Here is a 24,152-nt window from a genome sequence, read left to right as displayed (position 1 = left end):
ATGGAACCCAGTATTCTGATGAATCTCATTATTGCTGGATTAAACAGTGTAACTGTGGTGGCAACAGGAATGGCCCCAGGTGTCTGACTGGGCTCAGACCAAATATGGGTTCAGCAACCTGGGTACTTGTGTTCTGGCTAGGAAAGGATTCACAGCAAGACCCAAACTATAAGACAACATTTACTATTGAATTACAGAGGTAGGAGAAGTAATTCTTAGAAGAAATGAGCTTCAGAAAGGTGTTAAGGAGGTAACGTAAGTGCCCTTGGAGCTTGGGAGCACAAGCTAATGGTAACCTGCCTGGGGCAGGAGGAGAAGGGGGGGAAGGGGAAGGTACAGGTGTGCTCCAAGGAGGGAGAGCGCACTGGGTCCTCCTTCCTAAAGGTTTTAAGGGTGGAGATTTTAGGGGAGGTCCCAGGGGAAGAGCTGAATGGAATATTCTGTAGCTTTCCAGGTGTGTCCATTCAGGGATGTGGCCTCCACTGATGGATTGGCCGGCACCAGGGCAGGGGTCATTATTCAGTGCAGCTGGTCCTGATGTCAGCTCTGGCATTTTGTTGCTTATCTGGGCCTGGAGGTAGAGGAGGAAAAGTCACCCTGGGGACAAGACTCCACCCTACAATTGGTTGCCCATTGCTGGACACCTGGGCTTCCCACCCTGGTGACCTCTGTGCCTGGCCCATCTCCTTGCTCTGGGTAGGTCTGTGGAACTGCCCACAAGACAACCACAAGTAAGGGGTGGCTCATGACCTCAGAGGAGCGTGACTGAATCACCTGTGGGAACACATGATTTCATGTGAAAAACATTTTCTAAAGTTAACCATTCTGAATACACAGAAGTCACTTTTCACGCTGGAAATGATGGCTTGTTTCTGGATTCAATGCTCTTTTTGGGAATCTGCCTGTAATCTGGAAGGATAACACCCTAAGGCAGCGGTTCTCAACCTGTGGGTCGCGACCCCTCTGGGGCTCAAACGACCCGTTCACAGGGGTCACCTAAGACCATCCTGCATATCAGATATTTACATTATGATTCATAACAGTAGCAAAATTACAGTTATGAAGTAGCAACGAAAATAATTTTATGGTTGGGCGTCACAAGATGAGGAACTGTATTTAAAGGGCCAGAAGGTTAAGAACCACTGTCCTAAGGCATCCTTGGTCCCTGAGCCTGTGCACCTTTTTGGCAAATCCACACGTCACACTCCAGGTGTCAACAAAGATGAAAATGGAGCCAGATTCCTTAGGTGCCTTTTCAGTGTGTGTGTTTGCAAGGAAGGACCACTGTTCCCTGGGGACTCTCAGCGCTGCCTCTGTAAGCTGCATTTCCATGACTTATTTTATAACTGGAAGTTTGTACCTTTTGACACCCTTCATCCATTTGACCCCACTCCACCCCCATAGCAGCAAATGTCCCTGGACAGGAGATCTGGCTGCTTTGGGCTCAGGCCTGTGCACTTCAGGCGCTAGGGGGCGATGTCCAGAGAAGTGTCTGTCACGGGCGCTGGGCGACAGGTGGGTAGGGTTACGGTTCCGGCACATGGGTGGGGCTATTGGGGGGCAGGTGGGTGGGGCTACGCTCTGCTACCACGTGGAAGTTCACTCATATCGCATCTGCCCGTTCTTCCGCCATTCGTCCATCTGCGATCTGTAAGGCGGTGGGAGCTGCAGGCGGACTCGGGGGGCCCAGGAACCAGAAATGGTGAGTGTGCGGCCGGGCGCGGGGACGGGGAGGAGGCGCGGGTGGAGCCGCCGTGGCGGGACCGTCTCTCCACGGTCAGGTCCGGAGCCTGCGGACCCGAGGCGCCGGGGGCTCCGCTGAAACTGCAGGCCCCTCGGGCTCGCAGGGTGGGGCCCAGCCGGCACCCGGGCGTCCAGTGTGTCCCCGCGGCAGGGCCTTGGGCTGCGGAGCGCGTCTGGGCAGCTCTGCACCCTCATCCCCGCGGCTTCGCAGTCGGTGCGGGGACCACGGGGAGGGTCATGGGGACAATGGTGACTCGGTCCCCGCGGTTCGTGCACGGGAGGAGCTGTGGTCTGTGGGGCCCCCTGTCCCTGCTTTCTCCCCAGAAGGACCCCGTTTTCTCCTGAGTTTAGATGTTTGTGGAGCAGGCTCTCAAGTCCACCCCCTGTCCCCCAGGCCTAGCTCTGCAGCAAATGCCTGCACTTCCAGTCTCTCCCCCGAATCCTAACCGCCATCTTCCTTCTCTGAGTCACAGCATCTTTATCAGCTATTTGTTTTGTGGTGCTTTTCAAACAAAATTCAGCTGAGTAAGTTGGAAGGTCTAACTGGCTTGATTCCCCTTTCACGAATCGGGCCGCATCTCCTCTAGTAAATAGAATCTGAGGGTCTGTACAACAGGCAGAAAGGAAGTGGCTTTGAGAGGTTATTAGTAAAAGAAAAGATGGGATTGCTTCAGGCAGGGTCACCCTTCCTTAGGGGAAGGAACAGCAGGAGTCTTTAGGCAGATTAGTGTTGAGCAGCGAGTTGCAGTGACTGGGTTAAAATTTTAGTCCTGGGAGAGGTGAAACTGCAGTTACCTACAGTCCTGCACCCCTGAACCTGGGGAGGACATCTGGAGGCAGTTTTGTTGTTTTCAGTTCTCTTACAAACCTGCATGGTGTAGCCTGCTACACACCTAGGCCATATGGTGTAGCCTGTGGGTCCTAGGCAACAAACCTGTCAACATGCTACTGTACTGAATGCTGTAGGCAATTGTGATGCAGTGGTAGGAAGCAGTTATGAAAAGGTGCAGTAAAAATGTGGTGTGCAAGGTAGGAAATGGTACATCCGTGTGGGGCACTGACCCTGAATGGGCTGCAGGACTGGAGGCTGCTCTGCAGGAGTCAGTGATTGGTGAGTGAATATTTAGGCCTAGGACGTTACTGTGCACGACTGTAGACTTTATAACAATGTACACTTAGGCCAGGAAATTTAGGAAAAACAGATTCAATCAAGCCCAGGAGGCAATGATGCAATCAAAAGGCGCAGTCAACACCAGACCTCTGAGGCTGCTGCTCGCATGAAACAGCATACTGCTTCACAGCAAAGTTTTCTGTCACTAAGTACAAGGCTCACAAAGATAAAAAGGTTAGTATAGCAAATACATAAAGTAGTGAACATAACTGTGTGTGCTGGACTTTCATAGGACTGGCTGCATAGGGAGCTTGTTTACACCAGCGTCATTATAAACATCTGAGTAATGCATTTCCCTATGACATCGTGGTGGGTATGACACCACTAGGTGATTGCAGTTTTTCAAATCCACTGTGATCTTTTTGTTTTATAGAAGGGATTTTATTTTTCATTAAGTTACAATTGACAACATTCTATTAGTTTAAGGTGTACAGCATAATGATTTGATATTTGTGTGTATTGTGAAGTGATCATTACAATAAGTCTAGTTAGCATCAGTCTTCATACATACTTACAGAATTTTTTTTTCTTGAGAAGAGAACTTTTAAGATTTACTCTTAGCAACTTTCACATCTGAAATATAGTATTACTAACTGCAGTCATCATGCTGTAAGCTGCATTTCCATGACTTATTTTATAACTGGAAGTTTGTGCCTTTTGACACCCTTCATCCATTTGACCCCACTGCACCCCCATACACCACTCTCGCAACCTCTAGCAACCATCAGTCAGTCTGTGCTCTGTATCTATGGACTTGCTTTTTTAAAGGTTCTGCAGATAAGTGAGCACGCGTGGTAATTCCCTTTTTCTGACTTATCTCACAAAGCATCCTGCCCTCAAGGTCCATGAATGTGTTATTACAAGTGACAGAATTTTTTTTTTAATGGCTGAATAATATAATAATATTCCACTGTGTATGTGTGCACCATTTTCTTTTCTTTTTTTATTATTTATATTTTCTTTTTTTATACTACATATATCTATTTTTCCCCTATTGACCCCCCCCCCCGCCTGCCCCCAGGACAAGCCCCCATTGCCCCAGTGTCCATGTCCATTGGTTATGCTAATATGCATGCCTACAAGTCCTCTGGTTGACCTCTTACCCCCTCTCCTCCCTTCTTTCTGAGGTTGGACTGTCCTGTCTGTTCAGTGTTTCTTAGTCTCTGGATCTATTTTTGTTCATAGGTTTATGTTCATTATATCCCACATATGAGTGAGATCATGTGATATTTATCTTTCTCTGACTGGCTTATTTCGCTTAGCACAGGGGTCCTCAAACTACGGCCCGCGGGCCACATGCAAATACAAATACTGTATTCCCGTTTTGTTTTTTTACTTCAAAATAAGATATGTGCAGTGTTCATAGGAATTTGTTCTTAGTTTTTTTTTTAAACTATAGTCCGGCCCTCCAACGGTCTGAGGGACAGTGAACTGGTCCCCTGTTTAAAAAGTTTGACGACCCCTGGCTTAGCATAATGCTCTCCAGGTCCATCCATGCTGTTGCAAATGGTAAAAGTTCCTTCTTTTTTACATCAGTGTAGTATTCCATTGTGTAGATGTACCACAGTTGTTTAATCCACTTATCTACTGATGGCCACTAAGGCTGTTTCCAAATCATGCACCATTTTCTTTTAAACATTTTTTTTTAAACTCTCACCAGAAGATATTTTTCCATTGATTTTTGGAAAGTGGGGAAGAGAAAGGGAAAGACAGAGAAAAATATTGATGTGAAAGAAACGCATCTACTAGTTGCCTCCTGCATGCACCCCTACCAGGGCCCAGGCCAGGAAGGGTGCGTGCATCCAAGGTGTGCCCTTGGCCAGAATCAAACCCGGGACCCTTCAGTCCACAGGCGGATAGCGCTCTATTCACTGAGTGATACTGGCTAGGGCTTAAACTTTTTTTTTTCAATAAGTTGACACAATACATTAGTTTCAGGTGTCAACATAGTGATTAGACATGACATAAGTTACAAAGTCTAACACCCATCAGATAGCACACATGGTTAATAGAATATTATTGACTGTGTTTCTTATGCTCTACTTTACATCCCCCTGATTACTTTGTATCTACCAATTTGTGCTTCCTTTCTGCTGTTGTTTTTGTTTGTTAATCCTCACTTGAGAATATTTTCCCCTTGATTGTTTTAGGGAGACTGGAAGAGAGAGAGAAAGACTGAGAGAAACATTGATGTGAGAGAGAAACACATTGGTTGGTTGCCTCCTGCACGAGCCCTGACCAGAGCTGGCCGGGGAGGAGCTTGCAACCAAGGTACATGCCCTTGACTGGAATTGAACCTGGGACCTTTTGGTCTGCATACTGATGTTCTATCCACTGAGCCAAACCAGGCAGGGTATGTACTTCCTTAAAAAAATTAATAATTCCTTATTGTTGAAAGTATTACATATACAGGCAGACCTTGGGTTACTTCGGACTCGACATACATTGTTTCATGGTTATGTCGCTATTTCCCTTTTATTTATTAAAAAAAAAAAGTTCCGTCATTTCTACATATGTACTATACATATGTGCTTTATGTTTTTTATTATTTCCTGTATTTACAAGTAAAGGTCAGGAATTGTTATCTTTCTTTTAAATTTTTTTTACTGTTTCACTTCATTACTGCTATGTAGGTGGGTTCTGACTTACGGTCGTGTTAGGTTGTGTTACGTTGTGCCATAGGAACAGAGGAGGACCTACTCTATCACCTTTTTTCTCCAATTGCCCCCTCCCCCCGCATCCTGCCCCCTACCCTAGGTGTTCAGCACCTTTTTGTCTTTGTCCATGGGTTATGCTTATATGCATGCAAGGCCTTTAGTTGATGAGCTCCCATCCTCCCATCCTCCCCCGCCTTCCCTCTGAGATTCTGCACTCTCTTCCAGGCTTTCATGTGTCTGGATCCACTCCTTTTATTAGTTTATTTTTTGTTACTTAGATTCCACAGAAGAGAGAGATCATATGATACTTGTCCTTTTCTGACTGATTTATTTTACTTAGCATGATATTGTCCAGGTCCCTTCATGTTGTCTCAAATGGTAAGAGATTGTTCTTTTTTGCTGTTGCATAGTATTCCATGGTATAAATGTACCACAGCTTTTTTATCCACTCATCTACTGATGGGCACTTGGGCTGTTTGCAGATCTTAGCTATTGTAAATTGTGCTGCTGTGAACGCAGTGGTGCATATATTGTTTCTGATTGGTGTTTCAGGTTTCCTTAGGATATATTCTTAGAGGTAGGATCACTGAGTCAAATGGCAGATCCATGTTTAATTTTTTAGGAAACTATACTGTTTTCCATAATGGTTGCACCAGTCTGTATTCCCACATGCAGTGTACTAGGGTTCCCTTTTCTCCCCATGCTCACCAGCACTTGTCATTTGTTGATTTGTTGATGGCAGCTATTCTGACAAGGTGTCCTGTTGATTTGCATCTCTTGGATGATTAGTGACTTTCAGCATTTTTTTTTATATGTCTCTTGGCCATCTTTTTATATTGGATTGTTTGTATTCCTTCTGTTAAGTTGTATGAGTTCCTTATATACTTTGGATACTAACCCTTTTTTAGATGTATTATTGCTAAATATGTTCTCCCATACTGTGGGCTCCCTTTTCGTTTCATTGATGGTTTCTTTTGCTGTGCAGATTTATATTTTGAGGAAGTCCCACTTGTATATTTTTCCTTAGTTTCCTTTGCTTTAGGAGATGTGTCTATAAACATATTGGTAGGAGAGATGTCTCAGATTTTGCTGCCTATGGTTTCTTCTAGGATTTTTATGGTTTCACGACTTACATTTAAGTCTTTTATCCATTTTGAGTTTATTCTTGTGTATGGTGTAAGTTGGTGGTCTAGTTTCATTTCTTTTGCATGTATCTGTCCAGTTTTCCCAACAACATTTATTGTAAAGACTCTCTTGACTCCATTGTATGCTCTTGCCTCCTTTGTCAAATATTAATGGAGCATAATGGATTGGTTCAATTTCTGGGTTCTCTGTTCTGTTCCATTATCTATATGCCCGTTCTTGTGCCAGTACCAGGCTGCTTTCATTTTGGTGGCTTTGTAGTATAACTTGAAATCTGGTGTTGTGATTCCTCTGACTTTGGTTTTCTTTCTCAAAATTGCTGCAACTATTCAGGGTGTGTTTTGATTCCATATACATTTCTGGAGTATTTGTTCTAGCTCCGTGAAATATGACATTGGTATTTTAATGGATTTCATTGACTCTATAGATCGCCTTGGATAGTATGGACATTTTAATGATGTTGATTCTACCAATCCATGAACAGAATATATTCTTCCAGTTGGTTATATCTTCTTCTACCTTTTTATTCCATGTCCTGTAGTTTTCCGAGTACAGGTCTTTTGCCTGCTTGGTTAAGTTTATACCTAAGTATCTTAATTTCTTTTGTTGCCAATGTAAATGGGATTGTTTGTTTAGTTTCATTTTCTGATAATTCATTGTTGGTATATAAACAAACTATCGATTTTTGGGTATTAGTTTTGTATCCTGCTACATTGCTAAATTCATTGATTAAATTTAGCAGTGTTTTGGTGGAGTCTTTAGGGTTTTCTGTGTACAGTAAATAATGAGAGTATACTTCCTCCTTCTGTGAATAATGAGAGTATACTTCCTCCTTCGCAACTTGGGTGCTTTTTATTTCTTCTACTTGTCTGAACCCTGTGACTAAGACTTCTAGTACTATGTTGAATAAGAGTAGTGGAAGCGGACATCCCTGTCTTGTTCCAGATCAATTTGAACCACGCTTTGATCGTAAAACAATTATTTTTGCCCATTGAATATGATGTTGCCTGTAGGTTTGTCCTATATGTCCTTTATCATGTTGAGATATGCTCTCTATAATCCCACTTTAATGAGAGTCTTTATCAAAACTGGGTGTTGGATTTTGTCAAATGCCTTTTCTTCATCTATTGATATGATCATGTGAGTTTTGTCTTTCAATTTGTTTATGTGATGTATCACGTTTATTGATTTAGGAATATTGTACCAGCCTGGAATAAATCCTACTTGGTCATGGTGCATACAATATCTTTTTAAGATATTACTGGATGCGATTTGCTAATATTTTGTTGAGGATTTTAACATCTATGTTCATGAGGAATATTGGCTTGTAATTCTCTTTCTTTGTAGTGTCTCTATCTGCTTTTGGAATTAGAATAATGCTGGCCTCATAAAAAGAGTTCCTTCCTCTTGAATTTTCTGACATGCTTTGAGGAGTATAGGTGTTAGTTCTTCTTTGAATGAAGAAGAACTCCCCTGTGAAGCCATTGAACCTGGGCTTTTGTTAGCTGGGAGTTTTTTAATTACTGCTTCTATTTCATCAGTTGTTATTGGCCTATTCAGGTTTTCTGATTCCTTCTGATTCAGTTTTAGGAGATTGCATTTTTCTAGGAATTTGTCCATTTCATCGACATTGTCCAGCTTGTTGGCATATAGTTGTTCATAGTATTTTCTTACAATCCTTTGCGTTTCTGTGGTGTAGTTGGTTACTTCTCCACTTTCGTTTCTTGTTTTAGTTATTTAGATTCTCTCTCTTTGTTTCTTGATAAGTCTGGCTAACAGTTTATCAGTTTTGTTTATCCTTTCAAAGAACCAGCTTTTAGTTTCATTCGATTTTTTTGTATTGTTTTTGTTTGTTAGTTTTTGTTTCAATGTAATTTATTTGTTCTGTAATCTTTATTATTTCCTTCCTTCTGCTTACTCTGGACTTTTCTTATTGTACTCTTTCTAGTTCTTTAAGGTGTAGTGTTAAATAATATATTGTTGATTTTTCTTGTTTTTTGAGGTATACCTGTAGTGCTATGAACTTCCCTCTCAGGACTGCTTTTGTTGTGTCCCAGAGATTATGGGCTGTTGTGTGTTCATTTTCATTTGTTTCCAGGAAGATTTTGATTTCTTTCTTGATCTCATTGGTAACCCATTCATTGTTTAATATTATGCTCTTTAGCCTCCATGTGTTTGAATGTTTTTGGGTGTTTTTACTGTAGTTGATTTCTAATTTCATTCCACTGTGATCTGAGAAGATGCTTGATTTGATTTCAATCTTCTTGACATTCTAGAGCAGCAGTTCTCAACCTGTGGGTCGCGACCCCTTTGGGGGTCAAACGACCCTTTCAGAGGGGTCGCCTGAGACCATCAGAAAAAACATATATAATTACATATTGTTTTTGTGGTTAATCACTATGCTTTAGTTATGTTCAATTTGTAACAATGAAAATACATCCTGCATATCAGATATTTACATTACAATTCATAACAGTAGCAAAATTACAGTTATGAAGTAGCAACGAAAATAATTTTATGGTTGAGGGTCACCACAACATGAGGAACTGTATTAAAGGGTCACGGCATTAGGAAGGTTGAGAACCACTGTTCTAGAGACATGTTTTGTGTCCTAATGTGGTCTTTCTTTGTGAATGATCCTTGCGCACTTGAGAAGAATGTATATTTTGCTCTTTGGGGTGAAATGTTCTATAAATGTCAGTTAAATCATCCTGATCCACTGTTTCTTTTAGAATTACTGTCTTCTTTTAAGTTTTTGTCTGGAAGATCTATCTAGTAAAGTCAGTGGGGTGTTGAAGTCTCGTACTATGACTGTATTGTTGTCGATCTCTCTGTTAAAGTTCACTAGAAGTTATGTACTAGGTGTACCAGTTTATAATGCGGATTTTTTTCAATCGATGGAGTTGCACATATATTGATATATATGCGATTTGATATGTATGCTATTTTGTTGTATTGACAACAAGCTTCAAAACTTCATATGTCAAATTTTCTGCAGGTGTTAACATCATAGATATTTTTAGGTTTAAAAATGTCGAATTTCGTGCCAAGAAAATAGCATTTGCGGCAAGTTTTAATTCATTACTTTATTTTGAAGAAAAGTGCTGCTGAAAGTTATCATATACTTTGGGAAGCTTATGGTGAACATATTCCACCTCAAGATACTTGTGAATACTGGTTTAAACGCTTTAAAAGTGATGATTTCTATGTGAAAGAACGTGCAGGTCAATTGTAAAAGTTTGAAGACCAACAATTACAAGCATTATTGGATAAAGATGCGTTTCAAACTCAGCTAGTTTGCAAGCAATGGGAAAGATTTTAAAGGCAGGAAAATGGGTTCCACATCAACTTAACGAAAGACAAATGGAAAACCGAAAAGTCATCTGTAAAATGTTGCTTCAGCCCTAACCGGTTTTGCTTAGTGGATAGAGCGTCAGACTGCGGACTGACGGGTCCCAGGGTTGATTCAGGTCAAGGGCATATACCTTGGTTGTGGGCACATACTCAGTAGGGAGTGTGCAGGAGGCAGCTGACATTTCTCTCTCATCAATGTTTCTAGCTCTCTATCCCTCTCCCTTCCTCTCTGTAAAAAAATCAATAAAATATGTTTTTAAAAATGTTGCTTCAATGGAACAAAAGAGAATCTACTTTGTATTGAATTGTGACTGGCAATGAAAAGTGGATTTATTTTTTGAGTCCCAAAGGCACAAAATCATGGGTTGATCCAGGTCAACCATCAACATTGACTGCAAGGCCAAATCCCTTAGGAAAGAAGACAATGCTCTGCATTTGGTGGGATCAAATGTGGCGTATTATGCACTTCTAAAACCAGGTGAAATCGTTAATACTGATCATTACTGACAACAGTTAATCAATTTGAACCACGCTTTGATTGTAAAACGACCAGAATGGGCCAGAAGACACAGCAAAGTAATTTTGCTTCATGATAACACACCATCACACACGTCAAGACCAGAAAAGACACGATAAAAGATCTTGCCTTGGAAGTATTAATCCACCTGCCGTATTCACCAGACCTTGCTCCTACAAATTGCCACTTGTTCCACACTGTCTGAGCAGCACCTCAAAACGTATTAAGAAGTGGAAAATTGGGTCTCTCAATGGTTTGCCTCAAAACAAGAAAAGTTCTATTGGGACAGTGTCCACAAATTACCTGAAAGATGGGGAAATGTGTAGTTGCGATGGACGTTACTTTGAATAAAGCACTTTTTATGTTTCTCTTGGAATTATTGTGTTTTCTTTGATTACAAAACCCACATTATTAACCAGTACACCTGATAGGTGCTACTATATTGGGTGCATACATGTTAACCAAGGTTATGTCCCCGGTTGGATCGATCCCTTTGTTTCTGTTGTGATGGCCTTCATTTTAAAGTCTATTTTGTTGGATATGAGTATTGCTTCTCCAGCTTTCATTTCTTTTCCATTTGCATGGAAAAATTGATTCCATCCCTTCACTTTCATCCTGTGTGTGTCTTTTGTTCTGAGGTCGGTCTCTTGTAGACAACGTATAGTTGGGTCATGTTTTGTATCCCTTCAGCTACCCTATGCCTTTTGATTAGAGCATTTAATCAATTTACATTTAGGATTATTATTGTTAGGTACTTATTTATTGCCATTTTAATTGTGTATGCCTAGGTTTCTCTCTGGTTCTTGTTCTCATTACAGCAGTCCCTTTAGCATTTCTTCTTTTTTAAAAAACTTAAAGTCTTTATTGTTTAAAGTATTACATATATCTCCATTTTCCCCCATTGACCTCTCCCCAGCTACTCCCCACCCCCGGCACATGCCCTCACCTCATTCCTGTCTGTGTCCATTGATTATGCCTCTATGCATGCTTACAAGTCCTTTGGTTGATCTTTTATCCCACACCCCTCCCCTGCCTTCCCTCTGAGGTTTCACGGTTTGTTTGATGCTTCGATGTCTATAGATCTATATTTGTTGATCAGTTTATGTTGTTCATTATACAGTATTCCACAGATGAGTGAGATCATGTGATATTTATCTTTCTCCAACTGGCTTATTTCACTTAGCATCATGCTCTCCAGGTCCATCCATGCTGATGCAAATGGTAAGAATTCTTTCTTTTTTACAGCAGCATAGTATTCCATTGTGTAGATGTACCACAGGTTGGTTTGTTTTAATCCACTCATCTGCTGATGGGCACTTAGGCTGTTTCCAACTCTTAGCTATTGCAAAGTGTGCTGCTATGAACATAGAGGTGCATATATCCTTTCTGATTGATGTTTCTGATTTCTTGGGATATATTTCTAGAAGTGGGATTACTGGGTCAAATGGGTGTCCCATTTTTAATTTTTTGAGGAAACTCTATGCTGTTTTCAACAGTGGCTGCACCAGTCTGCATTCCCAGCAGCAGTGCACCAGGGTTCCTTTTTTCCACATCCTCACCAGCACTTGTCATTTGTTGATTTGTTGATAGCCATTCTGACAGGTGTGAGGTGGCACTTTATTGTCATTATGATTTGCATCTCTCAGAAGATTAGTGACTTTGAGCATGTTTTCCTATGTCTCTTGGCCTTCTGTATGTCCACTCTGCAAAAGTGTCTATTTAGGTCCTTTGCCCCCTTTAGCATTTGGTGGTGATGTAAACCTTTAGCCTTTTTTTTTTTTTAATCTGGGAAGCTCTTTATTTGACCGTTGATTTTGAATGATAGCCTTGCTGGATACAGTAATCTTGGTTTCAGACCCTTGCTTCCCATTACCTTGAGTACTTCATGCCATTCCCTTCTGGCCTGTAGAGTTTCTGATGAGAAATCAGGTGTCAGCCTTATGGGAACTCCTTTTTAGGTAACAGTTTGCTTTTCTCTTGCTGCCTTGAAGATTCTCTCTTTGTCTTTAATTTTTGGCATTTTAATTATGATGTGTCTGGGTCTTGGGTCTGTTTGGGTTCTTCTTGCTTGGGGTTCATTGTGACCCCTGAACTTGTGAGACTTTTTCCTTTACCAGATTATGGAAGTATTCTTCCATTATTTCTTCAAACAAGGTCACTTCTCCCTTTCTGCCTATCTGGCCCACATGCTAGTCTACTATTGTTACATTTCTTGTTCTTTCATAGCTTCGTTAAGCTATTTTCATGTTTTTTAATTGATTTTTCTTCTTGGTTCTCTGATTGAGTGATATTTTCAATTCTGTCTTGTAATTCATTGATTTGATCCTCAGTTTCCCCTAATCTGCAGTGTATTCCTTCCAGTGTGTTATTAGTGTTATATCATTCTTTATATCCAACTCTTCTTTTTCCATAGTTACTATATCATTTTTCATACTGTTGAGCATCTTTAACATCATACTCTGAACTTCGTTATAGATAAATTTCTTATCTCTGCTTCATGTATTTCTTTTTCTGGAGAATTCTCTTGTTCTTTCATTGGAGGGTTGTTTCATTGCCTCATTTTGGCTATCTGTTTGGGTTTGGGACTATATGTTAGGTAAATCCTCTACGCCTCTCAAACTCTAGTTCAGGATAGTGTCAAATGCTATTTCTGACTAAATAGGCCAGGCAAAGACTCAGTCTCCAGAGACCACCTCTACCTACACACTGATGAGATTCAGACTTGAATTGTCCCCCCAGGCAATAGTCCTGAGTTATGGCGAGAGGTTTTTTCAGCAGGATGGAGCAGTTGCTTCTGCCTGGAGGCTAATTATAATTTTTAGTCTACGTGGCCTCAAGGCAAGGTGTTTTTCTAGTCGGGTGTGTCAACCGCCTTCCTCCATACAAGGCAAATGTCTGTGTGGGAAAGATGTCCTCTGCTGTGTGAGGGAATGAAACAGGGGATGTCTGCCCAGGAATCTGGGGATGTCTGTCTTCTGATCTCTACCCTCCGAGTTCCCAACCCTGGCTTCTGCTCACACAGCTCCAGTCTGCTCCATTTACTAGATGGCTCTAAATCGCTGTTTAACCATCTCAGTTTCACTGTTCCCCTTGTCCTGGCTTACTGGCCTGTGTCATTTATACAATTTCCTTTCAACATTTCTCATCACAAAATCCCACAGCTTCCACAGACTTTCTACCACTTTCACAAATCTTTCTTCAGATACCTTACAACTCAGAATTAGCCAGCTTTAGATTCCACTTTCTTTTTCCTTCAAAATGCATCTGCGTGCCTCATGCCTTCCATTACACCAAAGCCATGCTTTCTTTCCAATTGGTTAGAATTCTTAACCCTTAAAAATCTTAATTTTTAGGTAGCATGTAAGTAATTAACATTCCTCAGATGAGCAATACATTCATATTTTAAGAGTTGCTTCAAATAAAATTCAAGACTTACTTATTAACAGATTCAAATTTACCCTTTAGATTCTCCATATGAGGCAAATTCAGATTAATATTTCAGTATCATGTTATTTCAAAATGCCTAGATATTTAATAATTTACTATTTAATCCAGCAAACTTCAAAGTTTTAAGTTACCAAAGACTTTGGAAAACTGTTCAGGCATATATAATTACCCCGGATAAAGCTTTATCATATACCCTTCATTTTATTTATTTTGCCTTAACAATGTAGTGAGATTTTAAAGCCAATTATTATTACCCGAGGCATTTTCTTGGCAAATTTTGTAATAGGGACAACTCACTGACCTTTAGTGGCTTTAATGTTTTGTTTTTCTTTTTACAAAAGTGGGAGTGGCCCTCCACTGCTATTTCTGCAGCCTGCTCTAAGGCACTTCTACGGGTCTAATCCTCCTGTGAAAAAGACTTGAGGGTTTAAATAACTATTTCCCATATTTTTTCTTTCTGAGTAGTCTTACAACATGAAATCTTACCTATAAGAAGAGATCTTGTCCTAGCCAGTTTGGCTCAGTGGATGGAGTGTCAGCCTATGGACCGAAGAGTCCCAGGTTTGATTCCGGTCAAGGGCACAGGCCTGAGTTGTGGGCACAGTCCAACGTGCAGGAGGCAGCCAAGCAACAATTCCCTCTTGTCAATGATGTTTCTATCTCTCTCTCCTTTCCTCTCTGAAATAAATAAAAAGGTATTTTAAAAAAAGAGAAGAGATGTTAAAAACAGAAACAGAAAAAATCCTACAGTAAATAAATGGGTACTCATAAAAGTGTGGACTGGCAGATTAGTGTTAGAATCTTACCTCACACTCACCCATCACAGCAAATGGGTTCTGAGTGGCACAAAGGCCAAACAGTAGAGACAGAGGATTCCCTGTGTTCATAAAACAGCAAAGTCCCCCAAAGATAAGAAAACAAGCACAGAACCTCAATAACCAAGTTACATTAGAGCAGTGGTTCTCAACCTTCCTAATGCTGTGACCCTTTAATACAGTTCCTCATGTTGTGGTGACCCCCAATTTCAGTGTTACAAATTGAACATAATTAAAGCATAGTGATTAATCACAAAAACAATATGTAATTATATATGTGTTTTCCGATGGTCTTAGGTGACCCCTGTGAAAGGGTCGTTTGACCCCCAAAGGGGTCGCGACCCACAGGTTGAGAACCACTGCATTAGAGACAGGGAATAACTTTCACTAGATAATGACTTTCTTTTTTTTTGAAATATATTTTACTGATTTTTTACAGAGAGGAAGGCAGAGGGATAGAGAGTTAGAAACATCGATGAGAGAGAAACATCGATCAGCTGCCTCCTGCACACCCCTTACTGAGGATGTGCCCACAACCAAGGTACATGCCCTTGACTGGAATTGAACCTGGGACCCATCAGTCCGCAGGCTGACGCTCTATCCACTGAGCCAAACCGGTTAGAGCACTAGATAATGACTTTCACTAGATAATGGCTGATGACTTGAGAGGGAGCGCGGAAGAGTCCCCAAGATAAGAATTCTTGGCCCCTGCTGGGAAGTTCCTGTAATTTCTGCCACATGTTCAGCCTAACACAGATAGCTGGGGCCTCTAGCAAAGTGAAATATGCCCTATCCTTAAACAAATTAAACCAAACAACAAAGACAAAAAACAATAATCAACAGAGACACTCTATGGACAATTTTTACAGGCGCGTATAACCCACAGCCAAGACTTAATGAATCAGTCCTTTTCTGGGATCTTTCTGATGTGTTACAGTGCCCGGGGCTTGTAGCCGGAATGCAGCCCAGAGGACTCCCAGGTAGGATTGCCAGTAAACACCTACAAACAGCCTGTTGTTCACAGATCTCATCATATTCTGCTCTCAGAATTATATATTGACTGGAGTCTAGTGTTCTTTTGCCCCAAATCTGCCAGTCCCAAGGCATCTTATGGTAATTTTCAGACAAGGCATGAAGGAGTCCTTTTGTAAATGGCCCATTTTCTCTCATACTTTTCCTTATTTCATTAAAGGCATTAAAGGAGACTGGTTCATGTATCCAGTTACCTTGCATCTTGCATAAATGGGCAAGCCAAAAGCTCTCCTAACATAGCTTGCCTGACACATGATCCCATTACTGAGGATTTGTTTGATGAGCTTCCCACACTGGAGGCAGAGGATCAGGGGCCTTCAGTGTTACCAGCTTTACAGGCTCTACTTCAGGAGGAGGGATGGTGATAAATCTTCCTGGTGTTCTGTAGGCTTTTGATTCTCAATATGAAGTGGGCACAGTGCAGCTTCCACAAGAACCCACATAATGAACGATGACAAAGGCACTTGTTTTCCCTGGGCCTGATTTCTCTTTCAATTCCTACCTTCTTGTTCCTAGAGATCAAGGTCTAATGTTCTAGCATCAGGGAAGCAAGGGTTATAAGTTATAATAGTCTCCAAAAGGCCCTTTAAGTGTTTCCTTGTAACCAAGGCACCATTTGCTTTTCACAACTGTTTAACCACTGTTGTATTTTGTTGCCATTTGTGGTGCACACAGTGGGGCCATCAGCCCTGCTCCCACCCACATTGGCCTGGTGCTGCCCGCTCGTTGGCACCGCCCCCCACCGTATTGGCCTGTCTCCATCTCTGGGGTGACAGGAGGGGTTTTCGGGAGCCCCACTCGCATCCACCTTGGCCTGGCACCGACCACTCATCTACTGCACAATCCCGTAGCAGTCCCAGTCTGATCAGGGCCCATCGGGGCCAGCACCGCCTCCACTGCCGCCCGCTACTAGTACCACGTCGCGGAAACCTGCCATGTTTTGTGCCACCCCCTGGTGGTCAGTGCACATCATAGCGAGCCGTGGAAATCCTGGTTGGTCAAACTCCCAGTGATAATTTCCATATTAGCCTTTTATTATACAGGATACTACCTTTAGTTTAATGTATATTCTTGTTTCCTTTTTCTACTATTCTCTGACCATAAAGGCATGGGTTTATATCTAGGCTCTCTGTTCTGTTCCACTGATTTATATGCTGTTTTTAGGGCAGGACCATGCTGTTTTGAGTACTATAGCCTTGTAGTATGGTTAGATATTAGGTAGTGTGATTCATCCACATTTGTTCTTCTTTCTCAAGATTGCTGTTGCTATTATAGGTGTTTTGTGGTCTCTATAAAACTTTTGAATATTTGTTCTAGTTATGTGAGATCTATCCTGGGTATATTGATAGGAATTGCATTGAAGCACTAGATTGCTTTGGGTAGTATGGACATTTTAATTATATTAATTTTTCCTCTCCATAAACCCCATATATGCTTCCATTTATATTTTACAATCCAATTTGATTTTACATTTAATTTTCTTTTGTATAAGTTTCAGGTGAAATTAATTTCAACATGAAAATATTGCAGATTTCAATTAAGGCCCTTGTAATGCCAAGTATTAAATTGTTCCTCAAGGGCCAGGCCCTGGTTATAGTGTCACAATTCTGCCAGAAAGACTTCTTTTGAGTATGATCTTAGGATTTTAATACACGTGTTTATGTGTCCTAAAAATCAGTATGAAGTAACTGAGGCTCATGAGTAGAGGACTTTTGTGGTGGGCTAAGTTGCCCTATCTTGCTCATGCCTGAGCTCTAACTGAACATCCTATCTCTATTAAATGAGAGAGGCAAAAGAAGGTCAAACTGAGTTACTAACAAATAATATAAAAAGAAATGATTGTTCATACTCCTCTATAAGAATATTTTCATTCATTCAGGTGTATCTGACTATTTCTGATAATTTAGAGTACTTCAGGAAATATGGCCAGGCACATTTTGTTCTAGTTTGAATTTCCACACACCGCCTGGCCTCTCCTGTTTGGTGATGAGACTAGAAGAGAAAGCTACCAGGCCTTTATTGTATTCAAAGTCACTAAAACTTTATGCAGACATGACAATATGTTTCATGGACTGCTGCATCAAATGGTGGTTATAATGGAGATGAGTTTTCTCACAAGGACTCGATGGGCTTAAAACAGAAGTATCTTAACTTATTAATATAGAAGTTGTTCAAGGTGTTTTTTACCCTGACATTAGAGATCAATGAAGAGTTGAAGTGATCAAAGTAAAATCATATCAATAAATCCCACATGTTCTTGAGGAAATGAATTTGGCAAATTAATAATAGTCTTACAATCAAGTGATACACTAAATGTTGGGGACCACCTGTTCTATGTGAACTTTCTAAGAATTATTTGTAGGTCCCCAGTGTTGTCTGTCTCACCCATTCTCTTATATGTATATGTGGAATGTTTTAGGACTCAGTGGCCTTTGAGGATGTTAATGTGGAGTTCACCATGGAGGAGTGGGCTTTCCTGGATCCGACCCAGAAGAAACTCTACACAGATGTGATGCTGCAAACCTTCTGGAACCTGGCATCAGTAGGTAGTTATAGCAAATTCTTTTTTTTTTTTTTAGTATATTTTTACTGATTTTAGAGAGGAAGGAGAGGGAGAGAACGACAGCAAAGTCAATGATTAGAGAGAATCACTGACTGGGTACCTGGTGCGAGCATCACACTGGGGATCTAGCCTGCAAACCAGTCCTACTTTAAATTGACCTGTGACCTTTCGGTTCATACCAGTTCATACATTGATCGTCAACCACAGAGCAACTCTGGCTTGCAACAACTTGTTACTTAGGCAATTAGAAAACTAGTGTTGCTTGCTCATTAATCCTGTTTCAAGAAGTGAAATATGGAAAGGGAGTACATTGGTAATTAAACCAGGAATGATCACAGCTCATTGTATACCTAAAATCTAACCATTTTTAAATTCTATAATAGTTTATAATGATTTTTCTAGCATGTATTTTAGAAGAACAATGTGACGACCATGACAATGAAGATCAGTATGAAAATCATTGGATGCATCTTAGGTGAGTCGCATTGACCTATAAGTAATTCATAAAATTATTTATGACAAAGCATTAAGGGCATCTTTGTGTTTTTTTAAAATAGGTTTTTATATATTTTATTTACTTATTTATACATTTAATATTTTTAACATTTATTTCAGAGAGTTAGGAAGAAGGAGAAAGAGAAAGAAATATCAATGATGAGAGAGAATTATTGATGACTGCCTTCTGCATGTCCACATCCGGAATCATGTCTAGAACCTGGGAATATGCCCTGACCAGAAATTGGTTCAGAGGTCCGTGCTCAAGCACTGAGCCTCGCTGGTGGTACAAAAATATGTTTTTATTGATTTTAGACTATGGAGGTGAGAGTGAGAAATAGAAAAATCAATAGACTGCTTCCTGCATGCCCTGTACTGGGTTTAATAAATCTGCAGTCTGGCCATGTTCCCTTTCAGAGAATTAAACTGGTACGCCCCTGGTGCATGGGTCCATCCTGAACCACTGAGCCATATAGGCCCAGTCCACAAAAGAATCTTAAAAACAGATAATCCAGTTGTATCAGCCCAGTTTTAAATGTATTGATTTTCAGAATAATATCATCAAAATGTTTTTTTCAGAAATATGACCTACATGTTTAGTGTATAAAAAATAATTACATGCCCTAACCAGTTTGGCTCAGTGGATAGAATGTCAGCCTGCGGACTCAAGGGTCCCAGGTTCGATTCCGGCCAAGGCATGTACCTTGGTTGCAGGCACATCCCCAGTGGGGGGCGTGCAGGAGGCAGCTGATTGATGCTTCTCTCTCATCAATGTTTCTCACTCTCTATCCCTCTCGCTTCCTCTCTATAAAAACATCAATAAAATATATATTTATTTAAATATATATTTTTTTTATATATATATATATTTTTTAAAAAATATATTTTATTGATTTTTTACAGAGAGGAAGGGAGAGAGATAGAGAGTTAGAAACATCGATGAGAGAGAAACATCGATCAGCTGCCTCCTGCACATCTCCCACTGGGGATATGCCCGCAACCCAGGCACATGCCCTTGACCGGAATCGAACCTGGGACCCTTCAGTCTGCAGGCCGACGCTCTATCCACTGAGCCAAACTGGTTTAGGCAATAAAATATATTTTTAAAAAATAAAAATAAAAATCATCATTCTCTCCTTTAAAAAAAAAAATTACACTTGGAAACAATATAAAGAAGTACCATTAATGAATATAAATGTTTTCATAATATCAGTTATCCAGCCTATAACAGAAGTTTTAAGATATCCACTTTCAAAAATGGAATGTTCAGGAACCCTACCCTTTCTTTGAAAATGGTAAAAATGTCATTGTCATGCTATTATTAAATATTAAATCATTTACAGTGTATTAATAATATGTTTCTGATTTTTACAGCAGTCATATGGTAGAGAGACTCTGTACAAGGGAGGATGGTAGTCAATGCAGAGAAAACTTCAGCCAGATTCCAAATCATAATGAAAAGAAGGAAATTCATGAAATAAAACAACCTATATCCAGGTTGTGTAGGCAAATCTTTATACGTTATTTATCCTTGAATAACCACCTGAGCTCTCACATTGGACCCAAACTGTACCTGTGTCCGGAATATGAAGAAAAACATTATAAATATAAGGAAGCTGAGAAAGCTTTCAAGCCTCACCAACATATTCAGAGTCGTGAAGGCAGCCACTGTGAGAAAACTTTTCACTATTCAACTTCCCTTAGAAGTTATGAAAGAACACATATTCCTGGGATACCGTATGCCTGTGAGCAATATGGAAAAGGCTTTAGTCGTCTCACTTACTTTAAACTTCACAAAAATACTCATGGTGGAGAGAAACCATGTCAAAGTAAGCAATGTGGCAAAGCTTTCAGTTCTTCCAAGTACTCTGGAGAAAATGAAAGACACACTGCAGAAAAGCCCTATCAATGTAAGAAATCTGGAAAAGCTTTCAGTTCCACTTATCTTAGAAATCAGGAAAAAATACACTCTGGTGAGAAACCTTATGAATGTGGGAACATCTTCAGTTGGCTCAGCTCTCTTGGAAAACATAAAAGAAGTAATGCCAGGAAGAAGCGTCATGAATGTAAGGAATGTGGTAAAACATTCCATCACCCCTTTTTCCTTAGAAATCATGAAAGAACTCATACTTGGGTAAAACGCTTTAAATGTAAGCATTGTGGTAAAGGTTTCTATTATCAATATTCTCTTCGATATCATGAAAGAACTCATACTGGGGAAAAACCCTATGAATGTAAGCTATGTGGTAAAGTTTTCTCTTATTCAACTTCCCTCCAATATCATAAAAGAACTCATACTGGGGAAAAACCCTATGAATGTAAGCAATGTGGAAAAGCCTTCAGTTCCAGGAGTTCTCTTGCAAATCATAAAATAAGTCATGATGAAAAGAAGCCTCATGAATGTAAGAAATGTGGTAAAACATTCCATCATTACTATTCCCTTAGAAATCATGAAAATACTCATACTGGGACGAAACCCTATGAATGTAAGGTTTGTGGTAAAGTTTTCTCCCTTTCAGCTTCCCTTCAATATCATGAAAGAATGCATACTGGGGAAAAACCCTATCAATGTAAAGTATGTGGGAAAGCCTTCATTTTTCCCAGCTCTCTTGGAAATCATAAAAGAAGACATGACGGAAAGAAGAATCATGAATGTAAGGAATGCGGCAAAACATTCTATTATCAATATTACCTCCAACTTCATGAAGGTATTCATACTGGTGTAAAACGTTATGAATGTAAGCCTTGTGGTAAAGCTTTCTGTTATCCATCTTCCCTGCGAAGTCATGAAAGGACTCATCATAAGGAAGAACCCTATAAATGTAAGCATTGTAGCAAAGCTTTCTCTTATCCATCTTCCCTCCAATGTCATGAAAGAACTCATACTGGGGAAAGACCCTATAAATGTAAGCATTGTGGCAAAGGTTTCTCTTATCCCACTTACCTCCTATATCATCAAAGAATTCATACTGGGGAAAAACCCTATAAATGTAAGCATTGTGGCAAAGCTTTCTGTTTTCTATCTGCCCTCCAAAATCATGAAAGAGTTCATACTGGTGTAAAACGCTATGAATGTAAGCAGTGTGGTAAAGGTTACTATTATCAATCTTCTCTCCAAAGTCATGTTAGAACTCATACTGTTAGACCATCCTATGAATGTAAGCTATGTGGTAAAGTTTTGTCTTCTTCAACTTCCCTTCAATATCATGAAAGAATCCATTCTGGGGAAAAACCCTATCAATGTAAGGAATGTGGGAAAGCCTACATTTCTCCCAGCTCTCTTGGAAATCATAAAAGAAGCCATGATGGAAAGAAGCCTCATGAATGTAAAGAATGTGGTAAAACCTTTATTTATCCCTCTTTCCTTAAAAGACATGAAATAACTCATACTGGTGTAAAACCCTATAAATGTAAGCATTGTGGTAAAGCTGTATCTTCTTCAGCTTACCTGCGATATCATGAAAGAACACACACTGGATAAAAGCCCCACGTATGTTAGCAATGTGGTAAGGCTTTTAGTCTTTCTGCATCTCTTAGAGATCATGAAAAAAATACATACTGGAGAGAAACTATGACAGAAAGCAATGTGAGGAAGCCTTTTTTTCTGCCAAATGCCTTAGAGAACATAAAATAACTCATCATGGAAAGATGCCTCATGAATGTAAGGAATGTGATAAAACTTTCCTTTATCCCTCTTTGCTTAGAAATCATGAAAAAATTCATACTTGGGAAAAACCCTGTGAATGTAACCTATTGTGGTAAAACTTTCTCTTATCCAAGTTCCCTCTGACATCATGAAAGAACTCATAGTGAGGGAAAACCCTATGAATGAAAGCAGTCCAGTAAAACTTTCTATTATCCACTTTCCCTCTGATATCATGAAAGAACTCATAGTAAGGAAAAACCCTATGACTGTAAACCATGGGCCAAACCCTTTATTCATCCCAGTTCCCTTCAAAATCACAAAAGCACTAATAGTGGGGAGAAATCATAATAAATGAAAGAACTCACACTGAAAATAAGCCCTATTGTGTAAAGATTGTAGAAAAGCCTTTGACCATCCTAGTTCTTTCTTTTTAATCCTCACCTGAGAATCGTTTTCCATTGAGAGTGGAAGTCAAAGAGAAAGAGAACCATATTGATATGAGAGAAACAAATCAATTGGTTGCCCTCCTGCACATGCCCAGACATTTAACAACACACAGTGGAGAAAAGCTCTATGAATGGAAGGAATGTGGTAAAGCTTTCAGTTTCTCCAAGTCTCTTAGCATGGAAGGAAGAACACATACTGAGGAAAAACGTTATGAATGTAAGCGATGTGGGAAAACCTTCCGTTGTGTCACATCTTGGAAGACATAAAAGAAGACATGATGGAAATAAGCCTCAAGAACAGGCTTGGCCCGGAGTGTGGGGTTGCAGGAAGAGACTCCAGAGAGGCTCTGACGTATTAGCTTCAGCCTTATTTTCCTAGTTCCCTGCCAGGGTTGGCTGCTGGGCACAGCCCTCGTGCGTGCTGCATCTGCTCCAGGAACTGTGTGCTGCGCATGGCCTCACAGTCTAGGCTCCATGCGTGGCCTGGACTCGCCCGGCTGCTGGGCTTCACTCTGTCCCACTGGCGAATGCATGGCGAATCTCCCCTCCTTGTGGGTCTCCTGCCTTGGCTCTGAAGGGCTGTGGGACCTGGAGCAGCTGCAATAGGCAGACCATCCGCCAGACCTGTGGCTGTCATCATCAAGAAACCGACTTTGGAGAAAAACAATGGATATTTTGAATTTAGCCAGGCATGGTACGAATAAGGATTTTTGAGTCTCCTTTCTTAGATGGATCCAAAGCAGATTACTAGAATACAGTGCCCTATTTTACAGTATATGGAGTGATAGCATAATTGCAAAAAATCTTTTCTTAAGTATATTGTAACATTTTTAGGGAAAGCATAGTTGTACCTAGAATTAACTGAGTTCTACTGGCACAAAATAAAATGAGTGACCTTTTAAAAATACACAGCTGAGAGACATTAAAGCACTAATTTGGATTAATAAATTAATAGAAATATTATTGTGCTCTTATCACTGAATGAGGTCCATCAAGCAAGACATGAAACACAGTTCCAGTCCTATGAGAGCTTAGATGGTAAGTAGTTACTGTCATTTAATTAATCTAGTAAAAAATAACCAAACAGTTTTTAATAAGACTAAAAATTCCTCCTTTTTTACCT

At 40.3% G+C, this 24,152-nt stretch overlaps 1 protein-coding gene across 1 annotated transcript; it reads left to right on the top strand.

Moving 5' to 3' along the window:
* The first annotated feature begins 1,595 nt into the window (after positions 1-1,595).
* LOC118658771 (zinc finger protein 14-like) lies at positions 1,596-23,694 on the top strand. Its single transcript, XM_036314413.1, has 4 exons — positions 1,596-1,702; positions 18,299-18,425; positions 18,845-18,917; positions 20,312-23,694. The coding sequence occupies exons 1-4, from the start codon at positions 1,700-1,702 to the stop codon at positions 22,416-22,418; spliced, it is 2,310 nt and encodes a 769-aa protein (XP_036170306.1). The 5' UTR covers positions 1,596-1,699; the 3' UTR covers positions 22,419-23,694.
* Positions 23,695-24,152: the final 458 nt, after the last annotated feature.

The sequence above is a fragment of the Myotis myotis genome, unplaced genomic scaffold (genome assembly GCF_014108235.1).
Source record: "Myotis myotis isolate mMyoMyo1 unplaced genomic scaffold, mMyoMyo1.p scaffold_m19_p_6, whole genome shotgun sequence".
NCBI lineage: Eukaryota > Metazoa > Chordata > Mammalia > Chiroptera > Vespertilionidae > Myotis > Myotis myotis.
This window is presented reverse-complemented; position numbering and strand designations above follow the sequence as displayed.

Bases quoted from the DNA above. Each gene is read 5' to 3' on its own strand.
- LOC118658771 (XM_036314413.1), top strand. The intron at 18,426-18,844 runs GTAGTTATAGCA...TGATTTTTCTAG, and splicing joins CTGGAACCTGGCATCAGTAG to CATGTATTTTAGAAGAACAA. The intron at 18,918-20,311 runs GTGAGTCGCATT...TGATTTTTACAG, and splicing joins AATCATTGGATGCATCTTAG to CAGTCATATGGTAGAGAGAC.